The sequence below is a fragment of the Cuculus canorus genome, chromosome 3, assembly GCF_017976375.1.
Source record: "Cuculus canorus isolate bCucCan1 chromosome 3, bCucCan1.pri, whole genome shotgun sequence".
Taxonomy (NCBI): Eukaryota; Metazoa; Chordata; class Aves; order Cuculiformes; family Cuculidae; genus Cuculus; species Cuculus canorus.
In genome coordinates, this window is record NC_071403.1 from 106,000,179 (window position 1) to 106,021,370 (window position 21,192).

The window sequence follows — 21,192 nt, forward strand, 5'->3', positions numbered from 1 at the left end:
GTGATGGACAGTAAAGTCACTTCAGATCAAATTTTGTCTCTTCCAAAAGACAAAAGACTCCAAAAGACTCTTTTCTCTTGACAAAAGAAAGGCTGAGATAAGTTGCCCAGAGGTGTGGCGAAATTTCCCTGGATGGCAATATGCAGAACTTGGCTTGGCAGTGCCCTAGAACACCTAACCCAAGGCCCTCCTTCCAACATGCTTTGGCCCATCTGCTTTCTCTGGCTTTGGCCAAGTTGAGCTTTCCTCTGGTTATTGTTTCTCTCAGTACAGCAAGCTATTAGAGAGTCAGAGGGAATATCTTCATAGGACCGTCTCTCACCTCTGCTTTATCTTTCATCCTACAGATGTTTAGCTCCACGTAGCAATAGTCAGCAGGAAAAGGGCTTTTTTTTTTAAACATACGTCTCTCTGTCACCAGAGGTAGAGCTATACCAGTGCTAGGTCTGCAGTGCTATGTCCCCGGAAAGGACTAGTGACGGCTCACTCCAGCCATACAAGGTGCCAGGGCTTGGATGCTGGATGTTTGCTCCTGGTAAATGCATTTCAACAACAGGAAAATAAGAAGATGAATTTCAAAATGTTTTCACTGGCCTAATTCTGCAGCTGGACTCAGTTGGAAAAAAAATGGACACTCCCTTTTCTTTTCTGTGTGCGCGCGTGTCTTTCCAAGATGACTTTTTAGTCCCTCACCTTCTGACTTCATTTTGGAACACTACTTAGTTATACAATAAGCTGGATCCAGACTGAGATTTCTCTTTCAGATAAGATGAGTTCAGCTAAAAGAAACTTCAGTTATGGAAAACCTCATATGTCAAGAAAATGAAATGTAACAAGATTTAAAAGAAAAAGAAAGGAAAAAAGGGGGGAGGGTGGCAGCAGGTTGGCTCCTATTTCTTTTTTAATGAACAAAATAATCTTGTAAAATCAACTGTCAGATCAGATAAATGAAACTTCTGCTTGAGGTTAGAAAGCATGGACATTTGTCTCCAGATACACTTTGAGTGCATCTTCTTCATCTCTGGTTTTGTTCCACTGTACAAGCTGCCAGTAGCATCTTTCCACAGCCTCTGCCCAGGTTACAACGGCTGAGATCTGGCTGCTTCACTGCATTCTTGAGCAGCTCCACATGTCCTTAAGAACATGGAGCTTGATCCACCTCCTGTTGACTTCAGTGGGAGCTTGATCAGACACAGAGGTATTTTTTCAAGCATTGTGAAAATAACTATCTATACAGAGGTCGGATGCCACAGATGTGGCCCAGTGGGTGCCCTGCTGGGTGAGTCACTCCTCTGCGTCCCAGGTCACACCAAAGCACATGGACCAAAATGTGAGGTCTGCCGTGCCCGAGTGCGAGGGTGGGAGATACCACAGAGGATGCTCACATCCATCCTGCCAACCCCAGATCAGGTAGGGCGACAGCTGCAGGTGCTTTCTCAGGCCCACTCTGCTGAAACCCATTAGGCTTTCACCACCACCTTTTATGCACAGGATCACATCTTTGAAAATTTACCTGCAATGTGACTTGCAGCAGGGCTTGCGGGAAAATTTTCCTTTTCCTTATGTAATTCACAGAGCACCCAGAGGTTCAGCTTTTAGCCCAAGCTCCTGCTCACCCCCAACTGAAGAACAGCTCTCTTGAAACACCAAACAAACCAAGTGAAATAATTTTGCCTGACTTGTAAAACACCGAGACCTTCAAGAGAGTAAGAGGGTCCATGTCCAGAGACATGGCTGGAGGTGCACCTTCACCTTACCTTTAGATGTTTGCTTATGAGCTTTGTCAACAAAAATATCTGTATGTAATAAATGCTGTTGGCTTTTTTTTTTTACTGTGTTTTTTGACAGAGAGAACTCCGTAGGTGATCTCTAATAGAATTTTATTCCCACCAAAAAATAAAACCCCCATATTTTTTAAAGCACAGTGTTGTAAAGGGCCTGTTGGAAAAGGGGCTTTTGGATGTAGCCATGAATTTCAGAAACAAGTGAGAAATGAAACGCTCGAGATAGTATTTTAAAAAAAACCAGCAACTCCTCCTGACTGTTCAGGAACGGAGACGCTGAGGGAAGGGCGACACTGACACCTAGTGTCTGCCAGCCCTCCTCCGCCCCGAAATAACCTTTTTTCCAGGGTATTTCTCAGTGAGCATTGCTGAGGAGGGAGGGTGGGAGGCTGCCAGGGTCGGCTGAGGGCACGGCTGCCCGCTGCTCACAAGGCTGCTGCTAATAATGATGCCCCTCTATTCTTCTCTTGTGAGACCTCATCTGGAGTACTGTGTCCTGTTCTGGAATCCTCAGCATAAGAAGGATATGGAGCTGTTGGAACGGGTCCAGAGGAGGGCTACAAAGATGATCAGAGGGCTGGAGCACCTTCCCTACGAGGGCAGGCTGAGAGAGTTGGGGTCGTTCAACCTGGAGAAGAGAAGGCTCTGAGGAGACCTTATAGCGACCTTCCAGTACCTGAAGGTGCTGCAGGAAAGCTGGGGAAGGGCTGTGCACAAAGGCTGGGGGGGACAGGACAAGGGGGAACGGGTATAAACTGGAGAGGGGCAGATTTGGACTAGATATAAGGAGGAATTTCTTCCCCGAGAGTGGTGAGGCACTGGCACAGGTTGCCCAGGGAGGTTGTGACTGCCCCATCCCTGGAGGTGTTCAAGGCCAGGTTGGATGGGGCCTTGGGCAGCCTGATCCAACGGGAGGTGTCCCTGCCCATGGCAGGGAGGTTGGAACTAGATGATCTTTAAGGTCTCTTCCAACCCAAACTGTTATTCTATGATTCTATGGCTGTGGCTGTACCTGGCTGACTGAAGCAGTGAATGCGGAGGAACCTGGCCTACAGTTGGAAAGCAGGAAGAAGTAACAGGAAAGAGGCTGCAGGAAACTCCTGTTTTCCAGTCAACTACTGTGCAGCCGTAAGAACACATCACTGACCCCCAGCACTTATACAGGACTCTGGTTGCAGGAAAGCAGACTGTTTAATTAGAGACTCTTTACTGAAGTTAATTCTCTAGTACAAGCAAAATCATTTTTTCCAAAAGACTTGCTGAGTAGAAGAGACTTCACTTGCATTTAGTAGAAAAGACCCTTCCTTCCCTCTGGACCAGGAGACCAGACCTCTTCCCAAGGACCATCTGCTCCAGCAAGCACCAGTAAGAGTACCTGCTGCAGATGTGGAATAGGAAGCCTCCAAACCCAGCCCTGCCCTAGCCTGCATAAGGAAACTAACCTCGTTACAGCTTTCTCTACTCATAAAAATACACTTACACTTTTTTTTTTTTTTTTCATTTTGGGAGTTTGCTTTTTTGTGTGTGTGTGGTTTTAGTTTTGCTTTAACTGAACATGCCAATGTTAATGTAGTTTCCATAGAGTATAGTTTACACCTGCCACTTAGCTGTTATACTCTACCAGAATTATTTTTCCCACACAACCCCAAGCCTTCGGAGTTGGCTCACAAATACATGGGCACACGTCAGTAATGCATTCTCTTGCTCTGCTACTTAGCGCATACCAGAGCTAAGTGCTTATATACAATAACCAAGTCAGCTTCAGAACAGCTTGAAAACGGCGTTTGCTTACAACTCAGCCACGCAAGAAGAAAACAATTTCTTACAACACAGAAAGTGTGATTTCTCTCTGAAACTACTTGTGACACCAGTCAGCATTTCCAGGCCAGCTATTTATTTCAAACATCTCACTGACATATTATTTGTAACACCAGCTCTTTGGACTGTGATCATAAAGGAAGATATTTGTACCATAAGTACGCACAAGCTCAACACTGATTCATCACAGCTGAGCTTAAAGACTCACTCGTCAAATCTTTATAACAAGTCATTGTTACAAAGACACCAAGGTGCGAGAGAATGTCCAGAGAAGGGCAATGAAGCTGAAGGGTCAGAAGGACAAGTGTTATGAGGAGCCGCTGAGAGAACTGGGGTTGTTCAGTCTGCAGGAGGCTGAGGGGAGACCTTCTCACTCTCTACAACTACTAGAAACAATTTTTTAGCTAGGTAGGTGTTGGTCCCTTCTCCCAAGTAACAAGCAATAGGACAAGAGGAAATGGACTGAAGTTGTGTCAGGGGAGGTTTAGATTGGATATTGGGAAAAAAAAAATCTTCACCAAAAGGTAGTCAATCATTGGACAGGCAACCTAGGGAAGTGGTTGAGTTCCTATCCCCGGAGGTATTTAAAAGATATATAGATGTGGTGCTTAGGAATATGGTTTAAGCGGTGGAGTTTGCAGTGCTAGGTTTATGGTTTGACTCAATGATCTTAAAGGTCTTTTCCAAACTAAACAACTCTGTGATTCTATGATTCTAATTCATGGAGACAAATTGAAGGTAATTTAAGTATGAGCCAACATATCCTAGGGGTTGTCTTTCCCTACCTGCTCATGCAGCCCGACAGCTCAGTCAAGCCTCTGCAGCTCAGGCACTAAGATACTATTAGCTCCACTTTGTGCTGCAGAAGTTGAGGAGAAAAATATAATACTTTTTACCCAAGGAAAAATCTTCATCCAAGAGCACTGTTTTTTTGAGTCTTTCGAAGCTACAGCCACAGGCTTAGGAAAGCAATTCCTCATTGTTTCAAAATTTACTGGAAGAAAAAAAGGAATCTGAGAAGTTGAGGTTTGGAGAATTCCTAGCTTAATGCTTAACACTATTTTATTCTTCTTGTCATTTAGGTCTTTGTCATATACAGAGCAGATGCTGTACCACTTGTCTAATGTTTCATAACTGGCTCCACTCAGCAGATTTGAAGCCTTGGATAATTCTTTAATAGGATTTAAATACAACTATTTGAATTATGATATACTTTTGTTTGAAAGCAGTAATTTAACTTTGGTTTCATAGGCTTTGAAAGAGGTACACAGAACTGTTTATAGTGAATACATATTTATATTAATGTCACTGGAACTCACAGGGCTGAGATAATCACTTACTTTTCTTAAATCCACTGAGAACCAAACACACTGACTTAGAAACAAGGTAAGGGGATCTATCAGTCACCTTTGCATAAAGACCAAAACACCTTTATTTACCTGTAACTTATCAGGATAGCATTCTCACCCCTGAGCTTCAACAAACTCAGCCAGACTTGACAAAATCCTCCAGTACTTCTTCTCTTTGAAGTGGCATTAACAGGCTGCCCACCACTCCACCCAGCCCCTAGCTGAGCTGGGCGACATTTTGCAGCGTGTCAGCTCCCTAACTGGGGAGCAGAATAGTTGCTGACATTAAATTAGAAGAGTAGCTATTTTCTTTCCTGTCTATGCCCATTCTCCTCATCACTCTGCCGTTTCCAAAAAGACCCAAGCCCCCACCAAAGCCCCACAACCACCCCTCAACCAACTAAAATGAAAAAACCTGCAAGCAAACAAACTGACAATCTTTCTTAATTTAGAGGTAACACTACCATGGCATTTTCATTCCTGGGTTATAAGCAATATAAGAGATGTCTCAGACCCAAGCATTAGGGAATGCACATACTGAATAGGTAGCAGAGAAGACAGGAAGAAGCATGAGTTTTCAGCTAATGCTGGAATAACCATCAAATGACACCAGGCATCTGGAAGCTGTCTGCAGTATGCATGGACAAATTGTTTTCAGAATTAAACAAAAATCAACTTAAGAAAAAAAAAGAAATTAAAAAAAGAAATTAAAATAATTAAAATAGAGGCAATAGATTTTGTATTACTGAAAGAACAAAGTCAGTTCATCTCTACAGATCAATTCCAAATCCCGTTTTGCAACCATCTATTGAAAAGGCCATCTGGCTGCACTGTGGGCCCCGAACCAAAATACGTCACATCTTTGGGGTGCACTAAACTGGATCCTGAAATTCAGTTTTACTTCACACTGATTATCTTTTCATAGGCTAGCTTGAAGGCCTAGTTTCAGAAAGTTTCTCACAAAACTAAAAGGCAAAGGTCACCTATACAAGGAACTTTAAACATTCCTTGATGCATGTAATAGTTTGGGCAATTTTTGAGGGTGGATCACACACTAGTTAGCGCACTGCACTCAGCCTGAGGAAATACCAACTGCAAATTTTGATGACTGATGTCATTTGAAAGCAAAGCTTCCTTTGAAGCAGAGGAGAGCATTTTTCCTGAGGGACTAAGGGGAAAAGGACAAACATGAAATGGAAAAATCCTACACCAACCACCAAAACAATGTGCCAAAGTACAGGGAGACTCCATGGGCAGGCATCAACTCTGCACATACACACATCTCAGCGCTCGAGACCTCAATTGCAGATTCATGTTTAAAGTCCACAGGAATATTTAGAATCCTCAAGATGCAGCAATGAGCCCCTCACTGGGAAACAGCAAGAGCAAGGCCTAAAAAAATGTGTGGGCAAACTTGTCATTTCCAGAGGTGCCAAGAAATGAGATCACACTGGAGTAAGAGTTCAGTTCAAATAACATTGGATCAAAGCTCCTAAAGTAATGATTTTTATGACCTGGTGAAGGCTGAGAGTTGAAGTAGCTACATCTAACTCCCACCATGTGTCACCTTGGTGCTTTCAGCAAAGGGCACAAGTTCTCAGACTGTTAAAAGCAAGAGATGGCTCTTGATACCCATGGACGCATCCAATGTGGGGCTGCTGCTTATGCCTGCATTTTCTGCTGATCTAAATCCAAAGCAGTGGAAGATCTACCACCCCACTGCAATGTAAAAAACATTAAGCTGAAGAATTAAGAATTCAGTTGACAGTACTATAAAAGCACTTTTGAAGACAGTATTTTAAAAAACAGAACCCATAAAGCTCTTTTGTGAGCAACACAAGAACTGAAAAACAAAGAAGTATTCTAACCAACATTTTCATGCACTGAACACTTCTCTAAAAGCCAAAATTTTTAAATGAAAACCATGCCCTTGGCTGGATTTATTGCACCAAAAGAGCAGCCAAAACTCAGTTATCCTACACATAGAAGCTTCCACAAAAGTCAAAAGGACTGTAAATATTCAATATTGTCTAAACTAGACAGTCTCTTGTCCCAAAATGTTATATTTAATTGTATATTTAAGCGAGAATAAAATGCATGGTAAAACTAAAATAACATAACTATAGCCTTGAGTGAAGAACTTTTTCAGGAGATTATTTACTTTTCCTTCTGACACATTTCAAACTGACACAACAGGAAACAAAGCACTAAAGTCGATTCCCTCCAACCCCACCAAAAAGAGGAAAAAAAAAAAATCCAAGTTCTTTGAAGCTGGGTATTTTCTGCTTTCAGAATTTTTACAACAACTCCTTCTGAAGTTACAGCAGAATTCACAAAGCTTAAAATTTCTGAGTGGGCTTCTGAACTGTCATTGGTGGTTATTATTACTAGGCACAGAAATTCCCATTTTAATTAGAAACTTTATTTTGAAATCCATTACACAGTTTACATGTGAAGCGCTTTCACTGTAAGATATTTCATAACATTGTGCTGAGCAAAATGGCTGATTAATTTCCTTGAAGCTCTTCCAGTTATGTTTTGTTTTTATTAAAACTATCTTACAGAACTAAGATGCAACGTAGGCATTTATATCCAGAAGCTAATTACTATGTTTACCTTCGGGAGAAAGGTTGCAATTAACTATGTGTTTCAATAATGACATTGAGCATTTGGCATAAGACTGAAAGAAACCCGAGTCCTAACTGAACTCATATGCACCAAAGACTGAAAAGATGAAACTACTTTTTTAATAAGGCACACTCAGACAAGTATTTATAAAGACTGGCTACCAGTTCAGTTTTACCTGCACAGCCTTCCTGCTGGTCTGTCAAAAGTGGTCTGAAAGTAATTTCCACTGTTTGCTGCTGAGACTTTAAGAACAAGACAGAGCAGTAAGGCAACTAAAAAATGGACATGCAAAGGAGTTTGGCATTTGGGATGGGTTCTGAATATCTGCAAAGTAGTTCATTTTGTAAATGGAGCATTCACCTGTTGTTTTGAAAATGGTGGCCAACTGTGGTGAGGAAAATAGAAGTGGTGCAAGCAGTGCCTGTTAGCAAAGGGTACTTTAACAGTAAAATCAAGATGTCTGGTAGGCTTTCAGGTAAAGACTTTGTATGCAGCAATTCTCACAACCTCCAAAGATAGTCTAACTTGAATCCTAAAATTCCCCTCTGCCACCCAGAAAAGCTGAATATACCAGAAGGTTGTTTGACAGCAGGTGAAATATCAGGGAATGAAATCTCCATTTAGATAATGAGCCAGTATTGCCACCCTACTTTGCATTTCTTATTAGAACAAAAGGAAGTCTTCGGGAACAATAACTCAAAGAATTGCAACATTATTTTGGCTGGAAGAAAGTTCAAGAAATCCTAAGATGTGATGAAGTTTAAGGAACATGAAACAGTTCTACCCAAAGTCAAAAAACAAAGAATAAAATCAAGAGAAAAAAAAAAAAAGCAGCCTTACCTTCCCCTCCCAGTTAAGTCTTTGAGGAATAATTGCTTGATCTGAGCACTGTATGGCTTTTGTGGCCTATAAATATTTGATACATACTCTAAAGAATTATAATTTTCAAGCTATTATTTGTTTTCAATTTTAAGCCATTTCAAATAAAAATACTGCATCCATTTTACTTTAATAAACTGAGCATAAAAATCATTAAAAGTGTTTTTCTGATACAAATTTGTATCACATACTAAAAGATACTACTTTATAGATAATTGTAAACCAAAATTAATTAGAATATACAAAAAGTTTTTAAAATTCTTTTGCACAGCTGAACTCATAGAGCAGGTTGAAGATAAAAAAATCTGTAAATGAAATAGTCTTAACAAATGCTGAATATAAAATACATTCTAAAGTATTTTACAGACTGGCTGAATTATCAAGCATAAGAACTGAAGATAAAGGATGTTAATGACAAGCAGCCACATACAGAACACAAAGCAATAATTTTAAATCAGACTATTTTGGTTTGTGTAGCCCTTTATTAGCAACTAAAATAGAAGATATCTGTTGTACATCACGGGTAGTAACTGACTATACTGGAGTTTCATTATATTCTAATACAGGATCATTTATAAATGCATTGTTTTCCTTTTTTTTCTTTTATTAAAAAGCTTCCATCCCTTTTTCCGTTTACAACTTGCAAAACTATTCTGAAAGCTGAGTATATGTGCACAGGTCTGCAAAGAGTGCAAATTTAGGATATGGTAAATGCTTTACATGTTGTATTTGTAAGGACTGTCTGCCACCGTGCCTTCATAGCCATTCTCTTTTCAAAAAAAAAAAAATCCACAACATGTTTCAATACCAGCATTCCTTCCATTGTCCTAAACAAGAAAGCATTTTTTTAATGTGTTGAAACTAAGGAAGGACTACACCTACTAGAAAAGAAGAAAGTTCTATTAGTTTGAGGTTTCGGTATACCCAAAGACCAGGGACTGTATTCTTGTAAGGGCTAGGCTGGGATCCCGTATACAGAGTGTGTGCAGGTGCCATCCCTGAGCATTTAGTGGTTCAGTGGACCATAAGTGCTCCAGCTGCGTAACTCACTGAGCTGTCTTGCCAGTTTCGACACTGGCTTGACTGAGCATAATTCAAAAATGAAAAGCTCATATTCATTCCATTCTTCTGGAGCTCACTGATAGCCTGTAGAGAGGCAAAAAACCAAACTGTTTAGAAAAAGGTATCAATGACATTATGACATTTTCTAGATCTCAGTCCTCTCCCCACACCCAAGGGTCCTTGCTCCATCTCTCATAACAATATAAGCATCTCCACCTAACCCATTTCTGTGCCATTTCATTCACTGACGCTCCCCTCACTGCACTGTGTGCATCCATACAGTTCTATAAAGCAATACTAAACAACCTTTCAAAATAGATCCTTCAGAAATAATGCTTTCAGTTCCATAGGGAATTTATATAGAAACACACATGTAACAGGAAAAAAACCCAAACCCTCTACTAACACTTTTTGGATCGTATTTCTTCAATTAAGGAAAAAGCATGTACCAAGAATTTAAGTGTGACAACTGGCAAAAGTGAGTGAATAGAATTTCTCAAACTCCCTGCAAAGCAAATCATTACCCGAGATTAACAGTTGGATATTTCTGCAGAGATGTCATAGTACTGGTTTTTGCTATATTCATCCCCCAATATTGATATTGGGCATACAAACTTTTATAGACTCTGCTTTAAAAGGTTCATCTATACAGTCTCCATGGAGACTGCATTTCCTGTGATTTAGATTTTCCCTTTTAAAAAAAGCTAATATCCTTCCTGTTTCAGATTTGATTTAAAGTAAAACTACAGTGAGATTCACTCAAGCAACATGACTAATCTGCAGCACTCCAGCAATTCTGTAAAGCAGCTGTGACCCAATTCAGAAAACTAAGTTAAGCCAGATCTATGTCTGCACTGCACCACCAAAGCAGAGCATGGTAACTAGAACGTACCAGTCAATCTGAATTCTAATTGCCATTAATTTAATAGTTAGCTGTGCAATGCACTAATGCTTACAGAGGCAACTTCTTATCATATCTCTATTCAAACTCTGCCAGACATCCCAAGGTACTCACAATAGCCAGCTAATATCAATACAGTAAAAAAAAATAAACGTGATTCCAAGTACCGATTCAAAGATGTAACACATGTACATTACTTCTTCAGGGAGATGGATTTGTTTATTTAGGACCAAGAGAAAGTGAATAATTGTACTTCAAAGATACTCAAAAAGAACATAGTACCTCATCTGCCTAACGGAATTGAAAACCCTCAGCCCTTATAAAAGCTTACATTTGTCTATACTCAAGACATGGGAACTAGAGACCAAGTTGTGAACACTTGGAAAAATAAGTTAATTTAACACTTGCATTTAAAAACTAATGAATACTCCAGCAATATTGCCTTTGAGATAAAAGTAAGCATTGTGCAAAAAGTTACATTTTTCAACAAATCAAAAGTTACTTACATTTAATAATACTCCAATAGGATGTCTTCCACATATTGTATTATGGTATTTCTTCAAGTAATTGCTAAAAGATACAGGATCTAGCTGCTCTATAATGTTCATACCCTGAAAAATAACCAATAGCAATGATTACTTCACAAATTCATAAGCAGATGTTAATACATCACCTATTTATGACAACATTGGAGGAAAAATACTCTACTTTGTATGAAGGGAATCTCAGCATGTGAGCTCTAGCTTGTAGTCATCTTGTTGCCATCCCTTGCCAAACTAAGAGCGCAGGAGCTCTTCCAAAGCTGTCTATGATCCACATATCTGTGAAGCTATCGTTGCAGATATAGTGAAGCACATTAAAAAAGCTTCTCCCACAGACTAGCTGATCTCCCCACCTCCAAGGGTGTCCTCCTTCCATACGATTTTGTATAGCAATGACCAGACAAATTTACTAGTCTTCTCCCTGGTAACAGAGCACAGGGCTGAGCATTTTCTGGGACTTCCAGATGTCCAAAGATCCTAGACAAATCATCAATATACACACGTGGAATTCAAGCATGTGGCAAGTGTAATGTACCCTAGATACAACAGCTATGCAAGGTAGTTGAACTGAGCACAGCCTGACCATCTGCTCAGAGCATAAAAAGCAGATCCAGAACATGTCTAAAGCACTAGAAAGTTGGTGCATGACAGAAACATAAGAGTCAGGAGATTATGCTTCCACTTCACATGAGGTAGTCACATATATACATCCTTTTCTCCATTCACAGTGAAACCCATGATGCCATGGAGTCACACTATGATAACCAGAACATGTATGGAAAACAAAATTGTCCATATAAACAGTTGCATTACTAAAAGCAAAAAGAATACTACAACTGCAGATACAGCCTACTCTTACCCCATCCCACAGAGCAGATCAAATACAGTGAAAGTAGATTAAAGCAAGCCTAAATCAATTATAGCCTGGAATTTATCATGGCTTTGATATTTTGCCTATGTTAGACTTCGGCCTCTTGTGGTTTTCCTTCCTCGGAAAATGATTAATTCTCTTCACCTGGTAACTGAGCTTCAGACAGTCACTAATTCAGTAAAACACATGGTTCTGCTTCTTACAAGTAGCTGATGAAATAGGAAGGTTTTCCTTAGAGATTGGAAAGAGCCATTCATTTAGCATGGGAACAACAGAAGGCTGATAACACAAAGGGAGACAATTTCTCCTAAGGTTTCTACAATTTTCCCAGCCCCTTCCCCAGCTTTGGGAAAGTGTGGGTTTTAAAAGGAGAAATCACAATGCAGGAAGCAGTCAATCTGACCTCCACCTCAAGAGCAAAACATCTTGAATAGTCTGCAAGGGCATGTGCTGATCTGGCAGATACACTAATTACTCAGACTGGATCACAGCTCACAGTGGAGGAGCTGGAGATGCCAGGGGAGCCAGGAAGGATTAGAAAACAGCAACCATAACCACCAGCTTTGTGTACTTTTAATTAAAAACAGACGTAAAATGAATTCATAAAGAGAGAAATTTTATGGAAAAATAAAACCGAAGTATGCTGACCAATTGCCGGCAAGAGCTCAGTTCTTCCTGGGTCATGGAGAGGGTGCTTGGACCCCTGGCTGGTAATTACAGCTGTGACTCACTCCAGATCTACAGAAACTAAATGAGTGCCAGAAAAATAAAGGTAGCTATTCTCTAACTAGCAGTGATTACACAGATATAATGGCACTTCTGAAGTTTAAATGCATGTCTTCGAACCATTCAATTACTTCTGAACTGTAAATGTCAATACACAGCTAAAGAAAGCAGAAGCAAGCTTAACTGTACACTTAAGTGAAACTAAGCATGCATGAGACACTTATTCAGATATTGAACAGCTCATAAGAAATGTCTTTCAGCCATTTCTAAACCCTTTCACGACTTTTTAAAAAGTGAAAATGGCTGCTCAAAGGAGAGACTCATTTTATAGCTGTAAGTCACTGGAATATATTGGGCAGAGGCATTTGAGCATTTGTCTCAAATGAACAGACATGGATTTATCAGAATGCCTGGTAAGCTTATTTCAATGCACAGTTCAGTACTGCAAAACATTTAGAGCTATGCAGTTCATCCCAGCAAATACTAACAGATCTCCATACATCACAGACAGGAGAAAATCCACAGGAAATGGGTATTAACACATACCCTATGAGCATTCAGCTGTACCGAACTTTTCAATCTTTCGGACTTTAAAATCATTGCAGCAGAGGAGCAAAGACTACCAAGCTTGTTTCTCAATCTAAAATGGCGTTGAGGAAAAAAGGAAACATTTTTGTCAAGTTGTGCTCTACTTTTCTGAAGAGTTTAAGTATGAAGCTCATAGTTCTCAGCAACACAGCCAGGCATGTTTTAGAACAGAGGTAAAATATACAAGACCCACATGATAAAAATGCAAACCATCACACAGTTCTGCAGTTTATCACATGGTTATTATGGCTCCCCACACAAATTGCACATCTCAGTTAACCAGACCCTTTAAATGGCATCTACAACATCCTAGCAAAATGCACTTAATATGATTAAAAGCATGCACTGCTTAAATATCTTTAATATTCTTAAATATCATCCCTTATAGGGCCAAGTATCTACAAGCTTACAGAAAAAAAAAAATCAAACCAAAAAACACAACAACAAAAAACGAAACAAAATAACCCATAGGCCTATTTTATACTATGCTCCAATAATCCCTGGCTGCTGAAGTTTAACTCTGCAGTAACTTCAGCTACTTCTTCACACTTTAAAAAAAGCATAAACTAGTAGCACAGTTATGGAACTACAAACAAACTTGGTTTTAGCACTAGACAGTCCAACTATCCTTCCATGTGTGGAGTCATTCAGACTAGAAGACAAAGAACCAACAGGAGAACTACGGGTGGGCACAGTAGAGAGAACAGGGAGATGGGCATCCAGGCAGATAGTTGTGGTCTTGCAATATGGCCAAGCTAAGAAGCCTTCTCAGGCTGAGCCACTGTGGAAGGTGCTGGCACACCACAGCAGCACCACAGAAGCCACCAGAATTCAGTGGTTCAATAGAGCCACCTGTGCTGTGCGTGGCCCCTGCACAACAGCTGCTGGCTGTTCCTGCACAGCTCTCCTCAGAGCCTGCATTATCCTCCAGCATTCAGGGTAAGAGAATTCCCCTATACACTTAAGAGAGGCACAAAGTTTCACAAACAGATAAAAGATGAGCAATCTGGCAGTGAGGATTGAAGTGAGCAGTCTGCATTTTCTGTCTTACCATAATAAATAAAATTAGTCTTCAATGGCATCTTACAGAATACTCCCCCTCCTTTTACTTAAAAAAATGGTAGGTATCAGATTGTGATACACAAACAAATTATTGCACATCAGTGGCTCAATTATAAATTTTCGGTTGAGGATTCTTCCCTGAGGAAACCTAATTAACTAAAGGGCTATTTACTCCTTTCACTGTCACTTCATAAGGTGCCTTGTGGTACTCCCAGGGTAACAGCAGTCACATTTAGATTTACCACAGAGAAATTGATGTCTGCCCAGCAATATTTACTACTGTAATTTTTTTTATGTTAGAGTCTAAAGGCTCTAACTTAAAATCACAGCAAATAATATTTCTCAGAGTGGTTACCAGGTTAGTAAATCTTCAGTGCGCAAAGCTTTTAACACCGTTTATGCACTAGTCAGGAAAATCATAATGCATCTGTATTTAATGTCCAGCTTAAATAAGGAAGAGACTATTGTCCTCCCACAAGTTCATTTCTAAGGAAAAGTAATTTCACCTTAACCCAGAATATCTTCCTACTTACAAAGCACTCGGTCAGCTTGTTTCCCAGTTTGGCCCAACAGAATTACTGGACCAGTAACAGCAGAAGTTAAAACCTCTAATGGTTTTAGTACAGTATCATCTCTATCTTCAAAATATTTTCCCTGTGGAGAAGCCTAGAAGTTCCAACAACACAAGTTTCTTTAGCATGCCAAATGACATTAAAAAATTCAATAGTTATCTAAGGAAACAAGAAGCAGCTGAGTGAGGCATACAAAATTGAACAAACGCCTCCCAAAAGCTGGAGAAACGTGACTAGGCATTGTGGGTAGCACCCAAAGCATACTCACAATACTGCTAAAAAAACATTTCTGAAATTCACCAAAAGCAAAGCCTACTCTGTACAGAGTTTGAATATGGAATCGTGTTCCCATACAGCACAATATAAACAGGCAAAAACCAACCACAATATGCTGCTATGCAGCATATTTAGTATTCCAGTTAAACTTCAGACTGAAAAAGTATTTGCACAGTTATTACACAGTATATTCACAGTTATTAAATATAATTTTCAATGTTATAAAAAATGTAATTTTCTTTTGGCTGAATAACTATCAAAAGAATGAGTTGGCGCAGCAATGTATTCACTAAAATTAATTAAATGCCAAAGTCCACTCTTTCTACAGGCTTTCACTACAGAAATTAAGGAGGGAGAACTAATGTTTGCTAATGCACCTTAATCTGCTTCTCTGCAAAAACACTCAAAGCTGCAAATTCTAGCACTCTGTAGCAAAACACTTGTCTTTATAGAGAAACCTCTTAACTGACAACAAGAATTATTAAAAATGGGATAAACAGAATGAAGGCAAATTATTTATTGTTTCCATTCCAGCAATGAATAGTGAAAAACCAAACAGGTTAATATGGATACACAAAGCCAAAAACTCCAGAGATCTCTCCAGCAGATAGGATTTATTCCTTCGAGACAAGGAAAAAGATTAGCATGTCTTGAATAACAGTTTTCTCTTCTAACAGATTTTACAGAAGATACATACATGATCCAAACCTTTAAAACAAATTTTAAGGTTACGTATTTCCAGGAGAATTACTTCTCTTCTGTGCCTTAAGTACACTCTCAAGCATCAACACAAATTTTTCATTTAAAAATAAAACCTTGGGTCCTGTGACTGCAAAGAAAATGCAACATAACTACCATCATGATCTCTACATATTTAGCATTCCTCTCAGCCATTTGCCAAGCCCGCAATGAAGCCCGGTTTACTGCTTTTCCCCTTCACCTATTACAGAGTAAGGGGCGAGGGGGAGACTACTCCAAAGGAAACTGTGACAATGTTTTCCTGACAAGCACAATCCCCTACAATCTTTCCTCCTCAAAATAGATGTTCCTGACACCATTAGCATACTCACAATGCCGTTTCAATATGCAGGTATAGCTATCAAGCCTCAACTACCACAATACTCAATTCACAACTATTTGCTTCCTGAAAACATAAGAAGGTATGCGAACAGGAATTACCTTACACTAGAGCATTTAAGGTAGGTGAGCATGCATTTATTCTCATAACTTATGCTTACCAGATTATATTCACGATATATTGTGCGCAGTCATTAAAACGGAGAATACTAGCTGAAAACAAGAGCTAAATTCTCGTTGTGGTAAACAAAAGAAAAGTATACATTCAATAAAATAGCTAATCTATAATATTTTGTTAAAGAAACTTCTAAAGTGTTCAAAGAAATGTAATGTACAGGAGAAATTTGTTAGTTAGTTCCACCAAATCTGAAAACTTACCATTTTATCTAGGTGCTCAATGGATCTATAAATTTCTCCTTGGGATTCATCATAGTAACTGTAACGGAACCTCTGACCTTGAAACAAAAATCATGTATAAAATAAAAAAGGGAAGAACCGTCGCTAAAACACTCCCTAGTACTTACTAAATAATCGAAATTATATTTAAGTAGTATTTTTTTTTTTAATACTTTTTAGCTCAACTGAGGAAATTCCAGGGCAACTGAAGTAGCAGCCCAGAAGCAAAGTAAGAAATACATGATGGGCAGCTATATTCCTAAAGAAAAACCTACTATGTAAAACTGATGCTGCAGTATGGCTTATTAATTGCCCGCTATTTCCTTGGAATCCAATTCTGTAAGTTAAAAAAAAAAAAACACAAAGCAACATTTCGTTTTGCTACTGCTCTTGATAAAGTCAACCCTGGAGTCGGGCTACTTCTGCTTGCACAACAAAGCCCACAGTAAATAAGAATAAGTTCATGAGAATTCAGTGAACAGTTCTAGATGGTTCATTAGGCACAACAGAACTCAGGTATTTCTTACGAACCTCCACGTATTCCACAATTCAAAGACGAGTAAAATATGCACTTAATTATGTAACTTGACCAAAGATGACAATGAAAAAGGGGAAGAAGGTCTGTTGTGTAACATAAAACACATCTTTCTGAAGCAGTCCTTTTTCTGGCTATTATCACAAAAAAATAAAGTGTTAAAGCAGGACAGAGGTCAAGGCTTCTGGAGTCTTTAGAGCTCTGCCACCAAGATGAACTGGGATAGCTCTCGTGAATTGGCATAAATATTCCATCCGCTACCTCACCTAAGCAGTAAAATGTACAAAACTTATTTCCTTCAGAGGGATGTTGCCATGTCCAGTGAAGTTTTAGCTAATTAGTTTTGCAAGTTGCTTTGAGGTGCTTAAAAGAAGAGTAAAAAGAGCAAGAAACCTCAGATACTTATTTCATTGCAACACTAAAGAGATGCATAAAAACCCATATACATTCATCATTTATTCCCTCCACTATGCTGAAATACATCACCACCTTAATATTTTTCATCCAGTATTCCAGATTAAAAAAAAATAAATCCTTTTTTAGCTTTACAAGAGCATTTCAGTTTCAAAGATAGATTAAACAGAAGTTTAAATATTCCATGCTTAATGAAATACATTATTTGAAAATCATTACAAAATATTCATCATGCTGTTAGAACAAAGAGAAGTGAAACTTACCCCAATGGCAAAAGTCAGAAGAAACCACAAAGAGGTTACTAGGATCAGCTAGGTATTTACTGAAGAGTTTTCCAAATTCCTGCTCTTTTGACTCACTCAGTGCTCCGACCAAGACAGGAATAATAGTAAACTCATCCTTATGGCTTATAAGCAAAAGAAAAGAGGTTGTAATTCAAGTAACATCTGAAGTTTTTTCAGGGCTTGCTAACCGAAATTGCAGAACGTTTTAGAAAGGAACATTTTAATTGAAAACACAGTTAATCTGGTACAGTCATACTATGAAGTTGGTTTAGAACCTGAAACTAATTCAACTGCAGAAAACAAATGCCCTCCCCTCCCAAGAGTAGTTACCTTCGTTGCAATGTAAAAACACCAGGCAAACAAAAAGAAAAAATGAAACCATGAATAAAGGAAGAGTGAAATTCTTCCCATATAGATGCTGCACAAATGTTGAGTACTTTTCCAACTTATATGAAAATGTTCAAGATACTACACAGATGTATACAGATATTCCAGGAAAAATTACAAGTACTATAGAAGAAAAGATAAAAAAATAAAAAGTCGGGTGGGGGACACCCACCACAAATTGACAAAAAATACCACCTTTAAAGAAAAAATATCCAATGCACTCATCCGAAATAGCACGTGTAAACAGAACCACATTTTCAGAATTAGTATTAAGGCTCCAAACTAACTTAAAACCCCACAAAAAGCACCTATTAGTATTTGAACTTCTTTCAGAGATGCCTTGTAAAGATGAAAAAACTAAACAAAAAAAATAGCTAATGAGAAAGATTCATGAAAGCATGTCTAATTAACTCTATTAGGTCAATATAAACTTGTTCATAAGGGTTGTTCCAATTTAATCATTTAAGTGTTTTCTCTGCTTATAGTTTCTATTACAGCAATTCTAGTCTCTGACCCTCTCCTCCCCAGAATTTTTATTGGAGGGTGGGGAGGTGTTGGTATTATACATCACATAGGGTATTATATACCATAAAGGGTATTATTACTTCCTAGTGCACTTCACACGAAGTTCAAACATTTAACACACATAATGCTCATTCTTTACAAGTAGTAATTAGCCCTAGTACCTTTCCATGGCTTTAGCAGTATAAGGCAAATGCATTTCAATACTGTGTTCATCTTCATCTGTCTGTAGAGACATACGCTCAAACATTCCAGTTTTCCACAATTCTCCATAAACTGAAATGAATTAAAGATTATTTTTTACTACTTTATTTTTCAAAACACTGGAAAGGAAAATACAATGCATCTTTATCAGAACAAGCCCACTACAACAAATTACTTGCCTCCAAGGACTTTCATCATAAGCCACTGGTTTTTAAACAAATGCAGGATTAAAATTATGTTTATGACATTAAGGTACAAACATCATGATTCAATTTACAAAATAAGTGTGTTGAATCAGTGACCTTGTTAGTATATTGAGATTTTCCGTTATGATATGAAATTTAAGTAACACAAACAAAACACGTTTGAAAACATGCATCCGTTTGCCCAGTCACTGAATGATTGTTTTCACAAACATATCATCATATGTTTTAAAATAATAAAAATTGCTGATCAGCTGAGCCATTGCTGGATGTGTTATTATTTAACACAATTTATTAAGTGAATCATGAAATCTAGAGACAGCGAAAACTGATTAAGTAATCCACATTTATAAGTTATCTTTTCTACTCTCATATGTGCTTGCTGGTATGCAAAATCATCGCTACATTTTGAAAACTCTCCATTACATGAAGAACTCGAAGTACGGCTGTGCCTCCTCTACACTCCATAAAGGAGTTCTACAGAATATCAAAACATTTGTTGCCTAAAGAAATTCCTATAGGCAGATGCTGCTTAGAAAGCCTTAACTATAACAGCTTGCTTAATCACAGTCATGATGGAATAGCAATGTATCTGTGCTATTAGCCCTTCTGAAAAATATATTGTATTATATAGGTATACCTCAAAAAATCAAAATATCAAATTTATCTTCATTGCACCTTTAAGTTTAGTCTAGAAAAGTGGTATTCCATGGACTAAGAGTTTAAGTTCTGTAGGTACTTTGTCAGTTTAAAAGTCATGTGCAATAAAGTATCCAAATAAAAGCAGTGGTTTGTTCTATTTTCCCCCATCCGAAATAAACTAAAGCACTTTTTTTGCAGACAGAATACTTCACAGAATAATGCAGCAGGTATGTAGTGGGCTATTATTCGAATGTAACACTTTCAGATCCTTTTGAAAGATCACTTGTCAAGAGGCACATACTCATAATGGAAAAGATAAGGAAAGACTGAGAAATCTTTACTTGCAGGAGTAAGAGTGACATTATAATATAGCAATGCTTGCAACCACCAGGACCTTTCAGAAGTTAGCTTTCACTGCAGTAAATTCACAGATTTATACTTGTAAGCCACTTGAAAGCCAGTAAGTGCCCAACAACAAGAGAGTCCTCAGAACTGCAGTACCACAGTTAATAGTCAAGACTCAGCAATCTTCAAGATGTAAGGTTTATCATGCACTTACTCTTTTGGTCAATTCGGAGATCATACAGAGGTGTTCTATAAATGTCCACACTGGAAAGTGCACATCGGGAAAGGGGCACATGATGGGAAGGCCCAAGAATGAAAACTTTTCGGCTACAACAGTTAACACAAAAGCCCACCAATTAGACAACTGCAATTGTACAGAGACTTGATTTAGAGAAACAAGTTTAATAAAATGTATGAAGTGATACTCTCTGGTGGTTACTAATAGTTTTACTCTGCTGTAAGATCACAAATCAATCCACGCCCTAGCCCTCCTTGGTGTCTCAGAAATGCTTCCAGGAGCCTTAAACCTCTTAAGCAGGTTATATATCAGCCACCTCTCAGCTAGAAATCTGTCTGACTGGACTCATTTGGAAGATGAATGATGTGTTACAGACCCATAGAACAGATTTTTGCATTCTGTTCTTGGACCAATACAAACTTCAGTTGCACACCACCTTCAATAACTATGGGTGCATGCCCTCAGATGACAATTATGGATTTATTGTCTATTTAGAGCTTTTAACTTATTTACTTGATTAGTCTTACTTCAGATTTTACCAAATTCAAGCTTAAGTCATTCTCAAATGCTGTTTCGATCCAGCTGTTGCATCAACATCAGCAACTTGGACCTGCACATTCCTAGCTGATGCTGCAAGTTTTCACATGTCATCATGATGTTATTTTATCAAGCTCTCAGTTCCTGACTCTAGATTTGATGTTACGGATCTCCTTCCACAAGGCTTAAAAAAAAACTATAGGAAATTCAGCTTTTAATATTCAGAATCATACTTTCTTGTTTCTGGCACTGAACTAAAGGGTGGGAGATACGTAAAGATTTTTTTCTTACATGTGGAGTGCTACAGCAAGCTATATTAAAAAACTAGAAGTTTTTCAGAGCTCATAGAA

The 21,192-nt window shown here is 38.6% G+C and overlaps 1 protein-coding gene across 4 annotated transcripts in view; it reads right to left on the reverse strand.

The window, feature by feature from the left end:
* Positions 1-7,339: 7,339 nt before the first annotated feature.
* The window catches only part of MEMO1 (mediator of cell motility 1), a 30,524-nt gene continuing 16,671 nt past the window's right edge, over positions 7,340-21,192 (reverse strand). The window contains exons 4-9 of one of the 4 annotated variants that reach the window (XM_054062024.1): positions 20,282-20,394; positions 18,838-18,949; positions 17,744-17,886; positions 16,514-16,590; positions 10,928-11,032; positions 7,351-9,604 (exon numbers count right to left, since the gene is read on the reverse strand). In XM_054062024.1, the coding sequence (XP_053917999.1) occupies positions 9,473-9,604; positions 10,928-11,032; positions 16,514-16,590; positions 17,744-17,886; positions 18,838-18,949; positions 20,282-20,394 (682 nt within the window). In that variant the 3' untranslated portion in view covers positions 7,351-9,472. Of the gene's footprint in view, positions 9,605-10,927; positions 11,033-16,513; positions 16,591-17,743; positions 17,887-18,837; positions 18,950-20,281; positions 20,395-21,192 lie in introns of all 4 variants that reach the window. The other 3 variants (XM_054062025.1, XM_054062023.1, XM_009569144.2) reach the window with 3 other exon arrangements.